This window comes from Dermochelys coriacea, chromosome 4 (genome assembly GCF_009764565.3).
Source record: "Dermochelys coriacea isolate rDerCor1 chromosome 4, rDerCor1.pri.v4, whole genome shotgun sequence".
In the NCBI taxonomy this organism is placed as follows: domain Eukaryota; kingdom Metazoa; phylum Chordata; order Testudines; family Dermochelyidae; genus Dermochelys; species Dermochelys coriacea.
In genome coordinates, this window is record NC_050071.1 from 13,284,580 (window position 1) to 13,298,057 (window position 13,478).

At 44.6% G+C, this 13,478-nt stretch overlaps 1 protein-coding gene across 1 annotated transcript in view; it reads left to right on the forward strand.

Moving 5' to 3' along the window:
- The window catches only part of GC (GC vitamin D binding protein), a 41,521-nt gene extending 33,698 nt beyond the window's left edge, over positions 1–7,823 (forward strand). The window contains exons 12-13 of the mRNA XM_038398381.2: positions 5,430–5,516; positions 7,656–7,823. Of these exons, the coding sequence (XP_038254309.1) occupies positions 5,430–5,483 (54 nt within the window). The 3' untranslated portion in view covers positions 5,484–5,516; positions 7,656–7,823. The remainder of the gene's footprint in view (positions 1–5,429; positions 5,517–7,655) is intronic.
- Positions 7,824–13,478: the final 5,655 nt, after the last annotated feature.

Below are 13,478 nucleotides of genomic sequence, written 5' to 3' on the forward strand. Positions count from 1 at the left end.
CTGAGAATTACAAGGGGTGATGTTATCCTCTAAGTGGCAGCTATGTCTGGTGTCCGGACAGGACCCAGCAGTGATCACCTGGTGATTAAGACCTCTTGACTCAACAGCTACACTTAATGCTTCTTACTTTCCTGGCAAATAGCGGTAGCTCTACAAATAAGCCATCTTTATCAATGACCTGGAAGAAAACATAAAATCATCACTGATAAAGTTTGCACATGACCAGAAAATTTGGGGGAGTGGTAAATAATGAAAAGGACAGATCACTGATTCCGAGCTATCTGGATCACTTGATAAATTGGTCACAAGCAAACAATATGCATTTTAATATAGCTAAATGTAAATGTATATATCTGGGTTTAGGTCATGCTTACAGGATGGATGTGTCTATCCTGGGAAGCAGTGACTCTGAGAAAGATGTGAGGGTCATCGTGGACAATCAGCTGAACATGAGCTCTCAGTGTGATGCTGTGGCCAAAAGAGCTAACGTGATACTGGGATGTGTAAACAGGGGAATCTCAAGGTAGGAGCAGAGAGGTTATTTTAGCTCTGTATTTGGCACTGGTGTGATCACTGCTGGAATACTGAGTTATTCAAAAAGATGTTAATAAATTGAAGAGGGTTCAAAGAAAAGTCACAAGAATGATTAAATGATTAGAAAACATCCCTTATAGTGATAGACTCAATGAACTCAATCTATTTAACTTAACAAATCAAAGGTTAAGGTTTCAGAGTAGCAGCCGTGTTAGTCTGTATCTGCAAAAAGAACAATAGTACTTGTGGCACCTTAAAGACTACAAATTTATTTGAGCATAAGCTTTCGTGGGCTACAGCTCACTTCATCGGGTGCATAGAATGGAACATATAGTAAGAAGATAGATAGATAGAACATGAAAAAGTGGAGTAAGAGGCTAATTAATTAAGATGAGCTATTATCAGCAGGAGAAAAAAAAAATTTGTAGTGATGATCAAGATGGCCCATTTAGACAGTTGACAAAAAGGTGTGAGGATACTTACCATGGGGAAATAGATTCAATATGGGTAATGACCCAGCCACTCCCAGTCTCTATTCAAATCCAAGTTAATGGTATCTAGTTTGTATATTAATTCAAGCTCAGCAGTTTCTCATTGGAGTCTGTTTTTGAAGCTTTTCTGTTGCAAAATTGCCACCTTTAAATCTGTTACTGAGTGGCTAGAGAGGTTGAAGTGTTCTCCTATCGGTTTTTGAATGTTATGATTCCTGATGTCAGATTTGTGTCCATTTATTCTTTTGTGTAGAGATTGTCTGGTTTGGCCAATATACATGGTAGAGGGGCATTACTGGCACATGATGGCATATATCACATTGGTAGATGTGCAGGTGAATGAGCCCCTGATGGCGTAGCTAATGTGATTAGGTCCTATGATGGTGTCACTTGAATAAATATGTGGACAGAGTTGGCATTGGGCTTTGTTGCAAGGATAGGTTCCTGGGTTAGTATTTTTGTTGTGTGGTGTGTGGTTGCTGGAGAGTATTTGCTTCAGGTTGGGGGGGCTGTTTGTAAGTGAGGACTGGTCTGTCTCCCAAGATCTGTGAGAGTGAGGGATCATTTTTCAGGATAGGTTGTAGATGTTTGATGATGCACTGGAGAGGTTTAGTTGGGGGCTGAAGGTGACAGCTAGTGGCGTTCTGTTATTTTCTTGGTTGGGCCTGTCCTGTAGTAGGTGACTTCTGGGTACTCTTCTGGTTCTGTCAGTCTGTTTTTTCACTTTAGCAGGTGGATGTTGTAGTTTTAAGAATGCTTGATAGAGATCTTGTAGGTGTTTGCCTCTGTCAGAGGGATTGGAGCAAATGCAGTTGTATCTTAGAGCTTGGCTATAGACAATGGATCGTGTGGTGTGTCCTGGATGGAAGCTGGAGGTATGTAGGTAAGAATATACCTTCAAGTCAGCAGCACTACTATGGGTATCCGCATGGCCCCACAGTATGCCAACATTTTTATGGCTGACTTAGAACAACGCTTCCTTAGCTCTCATCTCCTAAAGCTCCTACTCTACTTGCACTACATTGATGAGATCTTCATCGTCTGGACCCATGGAAAAGAAGCCCTTGAGGAATTCCACCATGATTTCAACAATTTCCATCACACCATCAATCTCAGCCTAGACCAATCCACACAGGCGGACCATTTCCTGGACACTACTGTGCTAATAAGCGATGGTCACATAACACCACCCTATACCGGAAACTTACTGACCATTATACTTACCCACATGCCTCACAAATATGGGGGGAAATCTCAAGCCCAACATTCTGGTTTTGTTGCCTTTTAATGAGAGATTGCCTGAGTAAAAACACATGGATTTGGCCCATATCAATTCAAACATAAGCAGACAGAAATTATTTAAGATTTTGTTCATCATGCATACTCTGTAAGGCCCTGATTCTGAAACTGGCTCCATGCAGGGAGATCCCTGAGCCCAAATTGCACCTCACTGAAGTCACTGGGGCTCCACACAGATGAAGGGGGTATATTCACCCATAACAAGTTGCAGGATCAGGGCCAGAGGTTGGGCGCGGTGAGTGGTCAGAGTCTTGCCTTTGCATGGTTGGGAGACAGGTCCTCAGAGAATGTCTTTCATCTGCCCAAATACACTCCCAGCAAAACTTGGTTAATTTCTTGACCTCTTGCATCCAGAAGCACCAGAGCAGCCAGCTAATTTGGGAATCCCATCGATCGATTGCCACCTGATAGAATTCTAACTGGTGGTAATCTGTCCACCTGCATCACAACTTTAAGCGACAGCATAATAGCCAAATATTATATATTCCTTCAGTTCAGCCCATTCTTCCTGTTGAGCTCATTCTGAGGGCTTGGAGGATAAACCATGACAGCCCAGTCAGTTGAGCTGATTATAAAGTCCTTTTGGTTGGTCATTTTTCCGTATGTGTATCCTCATGTCCCTTTCCTGAAGTTATCCTTCCTGGGATCACTTTCTCATGTCTTTGATTAGTAGGAAGTTGCCAACCAATTTGCCTTCTATTCCCTAATTCATACTGCTAAAAATTTACTTTTTCCACCTCTTTTTGTTTTATGTCTTTTTTTGTCTTCTTGGCAACCATTTAAAATTGGCTGGGTATTGATGAGTATCCAGTCCGACAGGGGGACTTGCACAGTCCTTTCCCATAGGATCTGAAATCTAGGACTGGATTGCCACCTCTTCCCCATACACATGAAACATAGGTTTAAGTTACTCTCCATTGGTTGGGGGAGTGTTTTTTTAATAGGATGCCTTTCCCTGGTACGTCTAACTTTTAAAATCATATAGACCCAAAGGCTATAGCTAGCTAAGAGGGCAATTTTCAGGAGCTTTAAAATACACAATTGTTTTATGAGCATGAGAATGGGCTTTATTTTAGGGTCTAGTGTGCGGTTGGGTCTGTTTCTGTTATATAGTAGTGTTCCTAAATCTCCCTGCATTCTCAGAGAGTACTTTGCTTTTCCTGCCAGCTTTTTCCCTTACTACTTTTCTGGCCAAACTATGGCCTCGTAAGTAATGACTATGTTTCTGCCCTGAGCACAGGGCACCCAATAGGTGTGCCGTCCTGTGAGTACACCAGGCAGTGAATTGTGATGGAGAGTCACGATTCATTTTCTGGTTCCCTCCCCTGGCTTGGGTGGAAAGGGGCAGGGGGGGACAGAGAGGTAATCTGTGAGTGATCAATACCAATAGTAAATTTATTTCCCTTCTGCATCTGCTGAGCTGCTCAGGTTGGGCAGATTCAAGGTTCTGCCTACTTCTGCTCACCTGCTTTGGAAGGGAGGTAGCAAAGCTGTTCTCCCCACAGTACTGTGACCCAGACAGCCTGTGCAATGATGTAAGGGGCTGCCTTACCACCCAGCGCTGGCAGGTGAGACAAGCAATGGTGCTACTCTAAATTCCTCATGGGGCCAAGGCCAGCAACAAAACTCCCACTGATTGTGCCTTTCCTCTGTATTTTTCCATTACCCTTATCTGCCATCTCTCATTGAGTCTGCAGAGAGATTTCCAATCAGACTTCATTTCTGGTGGCACCTCTGGCTGATGGTTCCCCTCCTGAGATAATCCCATCACTGGTGAGGTCTCCAGGCCCCCTTGTGTTTGAACACAGTGTTCTCCAGAGCATAGTTAGCTGAGTTAGATTGTAAACACTTGGGTGCTTGGATCTCCTCTCTTCTGTGTTTTGTGTAGCTCTGTTGCACTTTTCTGATGCTCTGTAACAACAATAGAAGCATGCTCAGAATAAACCATTCTCCTCATTGTCAGTCAGTCTGTTTTGTGTAGGATTTCCTATTAAGAATATGCAGTATTAAAATCACTTTTATTAAATATAAGCATGTTCTTCTAATAGCTGTAAGCATCTGTCCTCTTTATTTCATGCTTTATAGGTGGATAATTGCCTCAGATGCATTTATGCTTCCGCAGTGAGCATGGGATGCAAACTAACACTGTGGTTCATTTTCTGCCTCACAGTGAGGGACAGAGATGGGTTATATGTTTCTCTTTTTCAAAACAGTCTGTCAAAAACCACAAGTGGAGCTGATCGATATTTGCTCCTTTTGCACATCTATTGCAGTCACACCAGGATGCTGAGACTTTGGGTTATTAAAGGCTTGCAAATTTTAGTTTGTATGTAACATCTTATTTATTATTTGTATTACTGTAATAATGCCTAGAAACTCCAAGATCTTGTTGTACTGGGAGAACACTCATAGTAAGAGACAATGCCTGTGCCACACAGTTTACAATCCAAATAGAGAGACAAGGTGGAGGAGGTAATATCTTTTATTGGACCAACTTCTGTTGGGGAAAGAGACAAGCTTTTGAGCATACATAGAGCTCTTCTTCAGGAGACCTGAAATTACCTCACTCACCTTGTCTCTCTAATATCCTGGGACCAACGCAGCTACAACTACACTGCATACTATAATCTAACTAGACAAGACACGGCGGGGGTTGAGGGGAGAAGAAAAGTATTATTATTTCCCCTTTACAGATGGGGAACTGCAATACAGAAAGATTAAACTAACTTACCCAAGGGCACCCAAGAAGTTGACCCTAGATTTCTTGAGCACCAAGCCCGTTCCTTAACCACAAGGTCAACCTTCTTCCAATACTAGAATAGAAGGTTAGAAGTCAGGCAGATCATCCATTCTCTTCATAGAGCATGAAATTGCCCAATCAAGAGGGCCAGTACCTCACATAGGCACTGCTTACTTCCCTCAAAATAGAGTTTAAATGGGAGTTAAGTGACACATAGGCCTGGCGCTGGGCTCTACACAGTAGTGAATTTCATCCAGAGTCTAATATGAAATTCCATCACAGCCAGGACTTCTCCTTCCAACACTCCTTTATTGCTTTTTAAATAGGCTACAGAATAATAATGGAATCTTTTGCCTTATTTGCAGATTAACACTGAAGTTGGACACACATGTGACCACGATTCCTGCATGTTGATCTAGCTGTGGAAATGCAAACAAAAAAAACCTCCCTAGGTAAGTGTCAAATCCGACATGGACTTTGTATGCAGACAGTTTATAGTGTGTGATTTAATTGGTAAATGATCTGTGGGACAAGGACAGGACTACTGAAGACAGATACTGCGTGCTGCTATTTGTCAGCTCTTTACACAGACTGGGAGAGTTAGAGAGCTCAGTAAATGAATTGCTTGCCTTAGAATGGTGTTTAGTGCAATTAGTGTGATTTTTTTTAAAACAGTTTTTAGGCTTAGTCTTTACAGTTTAAGAGATTTAAAAACTGTATGAACTCTGAATACACGTTATGTGATCACTAAGGAATAAGCCCTGTCCCATCCCCCACCAACACCGAAGGCTCCTGGCAGCTAAACTCAAGCACTTGGGTTGAGCAAGGGGAGTGTGATTTGGGGTGGGAGCTTGATCCTGCCTCTCCTTCAGTGCTGGTGAGCTTCAGCGCTGGTGAACAGCAATACATTGGCCCAGTGCACCTGGGAATCAGGGAAGGACAGTCACAAGAGAGCACTACAAAAGTTAACTAGAATTATAACTTGTGTATTGCACATAACTCAAGTCCTGTCCATCCACAAAGTTCTTCCACAATTCATTGGGAGAGAATTCATAGAGTGGCTCAGCTTACTGCAGTGCTAAGAACCATGGGATGTGCCCCCAGAAGTCTTCATATCTCACGTCAGTGAATACGGTGCCACCCAGGATGCAGCAACTGAAGTATTATTTCACAGTGTGGCCATTCTCACTCAAGGTAGGCTAACTCAAGACCAGTAACTCAAGTGTACGTAACTTAAGTGAAGTCTGCCATGAAGACATACCGAGAGTAATGCTAAAGAGTAAACTGACATATGGGACCAGATCCTCAGCTCATGTAAATCACTGTAGCTTCATATAATTCAATAGGGCTCTACCAATTTACATCAGCTTACAAATAACCATTGTTGTTGTTTTGTCACAATCCTAACTTGAATCAAGATCTTTCCTGTCTTCACCAAATGTATTTCTTCACAGGTCTGTATTATTTTTAAGACTTAACATTTATGTTCTGAAAGGGACATAACATAAACAATGTGCTTGGGTCATATTGTTCCTTGTACAAATGCAAAAAACCAATTCTGATTTCTTTTTCTTTTGATCATTTTGCTGACAGAATGCAGAGTTTGCAAGGAAGCATTTTGAGTCAAGAGTCATCTGATGAATTGACTGGTTGAGTTACTTTGTTAGAACATAATAATCATTCTTTATGTGAATGCATGTTGGAGAAAAACAACCATTATTCTTTGTTCCTGTCACTATTTTACTTGAGATGGGCCCAAACTTAACCCCGGATCCTAACACACCCAAACTTTGGGAAAGTTTGTATCCTAATCCAAACATCATGGCTCAACACAATGTTCGCCTTATAATTATTTTGACCATTTGTTTAGTTTGATTGATAAGATAACACTGAAAAAAACCAACAGCAGAAAGAATTTCTAGCCTGCTTTGATCCTGGTTTAGAAGCTAGACTTAAACCAGATTTCAAAGCAATGGTTCCATTTTTAGCACCTTTATCGATCTTTACTAGTGTTTCTTCAATCTTTCATCCAAAGCTTTCAAAGCCTTTGTAGCCAAAGAGGAGGAGAAGGAGGTGTATAATTATTACCAATGGGGATAGAGAGGGTAAGTGACTGGCCCAAGGTTGCAGAGCAAAACATCCTGGAATAGAACCTAACTTTCTCTATGAGAGTGACAGTTTTTGAAATGAGAGGTAAATGTGCCACACTCTCCATTGTTAATCAATCAACTCTCAAAATTGGCAGCTGACATTTCAGGCTGGGATTCTCAAAGCTGCCAATGGGAGTTAGGCACCCAAATCCCAGTAAATTTCAGGAGGGGTTGGGTCACTAACTTCCACTGATCCCTTTGACTATTTCCCCCCTTCATGTAATGTTTCATGGGCCTTTTACAGAACTAAGCAATGTATATTTGATGCATGGAAATCCTTTTTATGCTTTACCCAGCAAACTGTACCAGCAAGTTCCCTTCAGCCCTACAACTCTGCAGTCCTGGTTACACGCTAAAGAGAAACAGAACGCTGAATCAATTCCTTTGGATTACTCATTTCTGTAAGAAACATAACCTTTGGTAATTGTTTCATCTTTGTAGGCACAAAGCGAAAACAGCAATTAAAAGGAAACATGATCCTTCATTTATGGTGATGCATGAGGACCTCTGCTTTTCCTGAGTCACAAGAACTAAGAGCTTGAATCAGTCTCATGGCTTCTTATCTATAACTACAGCAATGTGACTAGTGTTTATTGCAACCTCAATAAAAGCTTCAATAGTACCTTCTTGCAGGTGATCATGTTAACACAATGGCATGTTTAAATGGAAAATACATACTTGCAAACACTGAGGTGAAGTCTCTTTTCAGTTAGATTGGACCAGATCCCCACTGCTATAAATCAGATCCCTGACTTCAGTGGAGCTACCCCCATTTACATCAGCTGATGATCTGTCCCAACTGAGGACAGAAGTTCTCTTTCCAGTTTCCATTCCAGCTTCTACCAGAACTTTTGTCATGGAAAACCCATTCTCTATTTTAACAACTCAAGAGAAAACGGAGCATATCATGGGGCAGCTGCCACTCACTGGCTGGCAAAGAGTTAATAGCAGCCCTTGGAGCAGTGGCACAGAAGCCAGACAATCAGAGGAAGGCTTAGAAGCTGCCAATCAGGGCCAGGCTGGGCCCTGTAAGAAGGGCTGCAGGGCAGAGAGGAGCCCAGTCTCTTTCTGGAGCTTGAGGGAGAAGGACTGGCTGCCTGTAGAGAGAAGGACCTGGGACAGAGCAGTGCTGGGCAGGGTCAGGGGAGCAAGCAGAACTCCAGCCTGGCTGGCTCCCAGACGGAGGCCTTGATACAGGGGCCGAGTAGGTGCTGGGGCTACGGGGAAGTGGCCCAGGGAAAGCAGGTTGCGGCAGAGGGAAAAAAGAGGCAGTGAGCGGCTGCCAGCTATAAGGTCCCTGGGTCGGGGTCCAGAGTCGCGGGTGGACCTGGGCCCCGCCCCCTTTTCCCCACTGGCTGCCGAAGGAAGTGGCCAGCCAAAGGACTGCAGTTTGCCCATGAGCGAGGGGCTGGACTAGGGGCTGCAGTTCGCCACTGCGGTGAAAGGCTGGGCGAAGGACTGCCGCTTCCCCTGGAAGTGGGGAAACAACGGAGTTGGGCACAGCTGGAGGTCCGTGCCCTGAAGAGGACGCCGTGATCCAGGAGCAATGTGGGTCCCCACAGACAGCGGAGACGGTGGAGAAGCAGTGACGGAGACTGAGACACCACAAGTAGAGGGCGCCCTGCTGATGAACAGAGCTAATTCCCAGAGCAACCAGCAGGAGGCGCCACGGTGGTGAGCACAACCCATAACAGAGCACAATTACAGTTCATTTCTCCACATCAGGGTGTTTGACTGGAAGATTATCAGCAGGGTGGCAGGTTGACAGTAAAGCTTGAAAGACATTTTTTCATTTGCCTCAAACAAGGGCAATCAGCTCAGTGCAAAGGTGCTGAAATACGTGTTGACTCGTACCATACAAATCAATATCAGGAAAGAAGCTCAGCCTGTCTTATGGAACATGTACTTATTAATTGATACAGCAAACATTGCCAGTCAAGGAGCCGTACAGTACTGAGCTCCCATTAGACTTTCTGAAACTGATCCCTAGCTGGATGTGACCTGTCTTGTGCTGTCCCACCATTGCAAAGCAATCATAAAGCAATGGATGGACCATGGCAGATGTGAATGTAACAGGGCAGCCTGCCCTTTTCAAGGCCCCGGAGGCCTGTGGCTGGCCAGCCCCACCCCACCACAGCTGAATAGGGTGTCAGACTGCAGAGAAAGAAAGCCCAGCAGTAAGGGGGTGAGTGAAGTAGTGTGGGTTGACAACTCCTTCCTGAGAGCCAGAGCCCTTTGTACTGGGCTGCCTGAGGAAATGACCCAGGGGATAGCAGAGACTCTTCTGCTGGAAGAACTAAGGGAAAGCATATGTAGTTGTCAGGTCTCTTTTGGCAAGGGTGTGGGGAAGGACTCTAGCCCAGGTCCAGTGGCCAATTGAGAAGGTCAGGATTTGCGTGGGACTATTGTGGACTTCTGTAGCTAAGGTGGGAACAAAGAGGACTATGCACAGACCCTAATGAGAGGCTATAGAGGACCCCTCGAGCCAAGGGGAAGAAGGAATGTTGTGTGTCCTGATTGGGGTGGGGGAGAAGTATTGATAGGGAGGAAGAAATACTGACAGGCCTGACATAAGGCCTGTGGACACTGGTACCCTGGAAGGCATGGGACTAAGTCATTGAAGCAGTCTGGAAGGCATTTGTTGCTGAACTTCTTTTGCACAAGCTATTTGTCAGATAATGGCAAATAAACAAAAAACCCTTTAAAACAAATCACAAACTGTTCATGCACAACGGACTAATTCATTGGATATTTTACTCACCACACATCATGCAACCACATTTAGCAACAAGACTGTCACTGGGGATGTTCTGAAATTACCTCTGAGCCCATTTTCCCTGCCAGCTTGGGACTTCCAGAACCCTGACTGCAGACCCAGAGTCTGTTCCATACCCCCAAAGCTACAGACTTAACTGAAAACAGCTCAGCAGGTTACCTATTTCCAGCACCCAGACACCCAGTTCCCAATGGGATCCAAACCCCAAATAAATCTGTTTTACTCTGTATAAAGCTTATACAGAGTAAATTCATAAATTGTCTGCCCTCTATAACACTGATAGAGAGATATGCACAGCTGTTTGCTCGCCCAGGTATTAATCACTTACTCTCGGTATATTAATAAACAAAAGTGATTTTATTAAGTATAAAAAGTAGGATTTAAGTGGTTTCAATTTATAACAGACAGAAGAAAGTAAGACACCAAGCAAAATAAAACAAAAACATGCAAGTCTAAGCCTGATACATTAAGAAACTGATTGCAGATAATATCTCCCCCTCAGAGATGTTCCAATAAGCTTCTTTCACAGACTAGAGTCCTTCCTAGTCTGGGCCCAATCCTTTCCCCTGGTACAGTCCTTGTTAGTTCCAGCAAACATCTCCGGGGGTAAGTCAAGGTTTTCTCATGACTGGCACCCCATTTTATAGGTTTGGCACAAGGCAGGAATCTTTTGTCTCTCTGGATCCCCATCCCCCTTCTAAATAGAAAAGTACCAGATTAAGATGGATTCCAGTGTCATGTGACATGGTCACATGTCACTGTAAGACCCCTAGTCTCCATTCTTCCTGGGTTGGCCTACATGTACACAAGAAGGCTTGCAGGTAAACAAACTATTTACAACCAATTGTCCTAGTCAATGGGAGCCATCAAGATTCTAAACCACCATTAATGGCCCACACTTTGCATAATTACAATAGAACTTCAGAGTTATACGTCATATTTCTAGCTTCAGATATAAGAATGATACATGCATACAAATAGGAGGAATATATTCAGTAGGTTATAACCTTTCTTATGATACCTTACAAGAGATCTTTTGCATAAAGCATATTCCAGTTACATCGTATTCACACTCATAAGTATATTTCTATAAAAAATATGGAGTGCAACATCACACCTATCTGCAGAGAATGGACATAAATGTAGGTGTGGGGCTGCCAAATTTTATGGACTACGGCAGAGCTCCAGCCCAGACTTCTCGAGTTTGCCTACCTGTGTCCACGGGTAATCGCTTAAGCATTTCCTCACCCATTAAAGCAAACTTAGGGCCAAAGTCTCAAAAGCCCAATCAAAATGTTCAAGGTGAAGGAGTGTGTGTTTACAATTTCCAGGAAAAAAATTACAAATGAAATCTGGCCCTTAAAACTATCCAGAATAATTCACCAGATCTCCAACAGATGGCGCTTACGCTTTAAGAAAGAGGAAAATCCACACTGGAAAAGTAAGGAGCTATTAATGCAAACTTATGCTTCTCATACAGTTATCAAACTGGGTGGGTTGCAATTATTTTATCTACTTTGCAGTTAAGTCAGTTAGTAGATACGGTCTGCTCAGAGCATGTACATTACATGGACATCCCAGAAGTACTATGTTATCCTTAGCAGTCCTCTCTTGGGATCTTCTATATGAAAGCAGGTACACGGACACTTTATATTGAATATGAGCCATGTAATGGTACCCACCCAATTTAAGAAGATGCCACAGACTGAAGAATTGACCATGGCATTCTCCAAACCAAGGCTCAAGTCCCCAAGAAATGTTGAGTGTCACCGGATGACAAACAGAAGACACTGGCAGTGTTTTGAAACATAAAACGTTATCAACAGTCAGTAGTTTAAAATTGAGCTTCTTCCAAAATCTGCCGAAACACTATTCACATATTAAGAGATGGGGTCTATTTAAAGTCCCCACACAGAATTGGTTAACTATCAAATGACCCCTTGAAAGGAAAGGTCAGCCCTCAAGTTAGCCCAGGACAGAATTAGTGGTGAGTGTAGCAAGGAGGCGTGGCCTTCCTCAGAAATTGACAGGTAGAGATGGCCATGCACACCCTGGTGGGCGGAACCAGCAAGTCCCCGCCCACCCCACCAGAGGCAGAGGGGCGGGACAGGAACAGAAAGTATAAAAGGCGGGCCCCCCAGCTTAGTTGGGCTGGAGCTGTTAAAAGAGATAGACACTTCTCCCCTGCTGCTGGAGTGGGACGCTGAGGAAGACCTTGGCTGCCCCAAGGATTTGCCTGAGCCCCCAGAACATCCCACCACTCCAGATGCCGAGGAGCAGCTGGGACAGCCATTGGAGGTTTATCCTGGGGAGACAGAGGAGGACTCCTGGATCCAGATATACCTCGAGGGGAGGGTCGGTAGTAGCCCAGAAACAGCTGACTGTAGCCTGGCTGCATTGCTGCCTGAATTCAGGTCAAGGTGCCATGGTTGGATCCCCACTGACCTAGTAGCATAGCACTTTGCCGCTGTTACGGCCCTGGGCTCAGACCTGGTGGAGTAGGGTGGGCCTGGGTTCCTTTGCCACCTCTTCCCCTGGGGTGGCAGCCTTATCACCTTAAGCCAGGAGGCCTGTGTTAGTCTACCATCCACTAAAGATAGGACACTAGGCCCTGTACTGCTCTGCCCTGCCTGCAGGCTGGAGTCTTAGACTGTGTGGTGCCCCACCCTGCCTAAAGGTCTGGGCCCCCATACACTATTTAGTGCTTAGCCTTGCCTGAGGCCTGAGCCCCCGCAGACTGTTTGGTGCCCCACCCTGACTCAGAGCTTGGCTCCCACTCTATTGAATGCTCTGTCCTGCCTGAGGGCCAGAGCCCTAGAGCCTGACTGGAGCTCCCCCTGGCCTGAGAACTTGAGCCCCAGAGCCTGATTGGAGCCCAGCCCCGCTCAGAGGGCCTGGGCACTAGAGAGAGCTAATTTCCCATTTTTCCAGACTGCCTTCTTAGGAATGAGACAGCAATGAGTTGTGGCCTCCCTCCACAGGGAGAGCCGGCCACGTACTCCTACAGTGAGCCATAAGGGTCTGCGCTGGATTTTAACCTTTGACTTGTTCCTCTCCAACTGCTTGGCTGATGCTGTGCATTTCTCTCTGCTGGCATGAAGAATCACAGTTCTTCAATGGTTCTGAGCAGGACTCCCTGGGAGAGGCTTTTGCTAGCACTAAAATGGCTAACACTGGGAGGTGCGGCTGACTACATAGTTATCAGATTGCTCCCATCATATAGCCCTGAGAAGGGCTTTTATTAATGGAAAGGGAGATGATGTGCTCATGGTGCCCCTTCCCAGGACACTATCACAAGATAATAAGATAAGGTGGCATAAATAAAAAGGCTGGATCATCAGCGGGTGTAAATCAGGGAAGCTCCGCTGACCGCTCTGGCCATAGCGGGTGGGCAGCACCCCTGAAAATTAAGCCACGTATTTAGGTGCCCACCAAAGCTTGGAACAGTTGGCCATAATATGTTATCACTTTATCCAAGAGCACTGAAG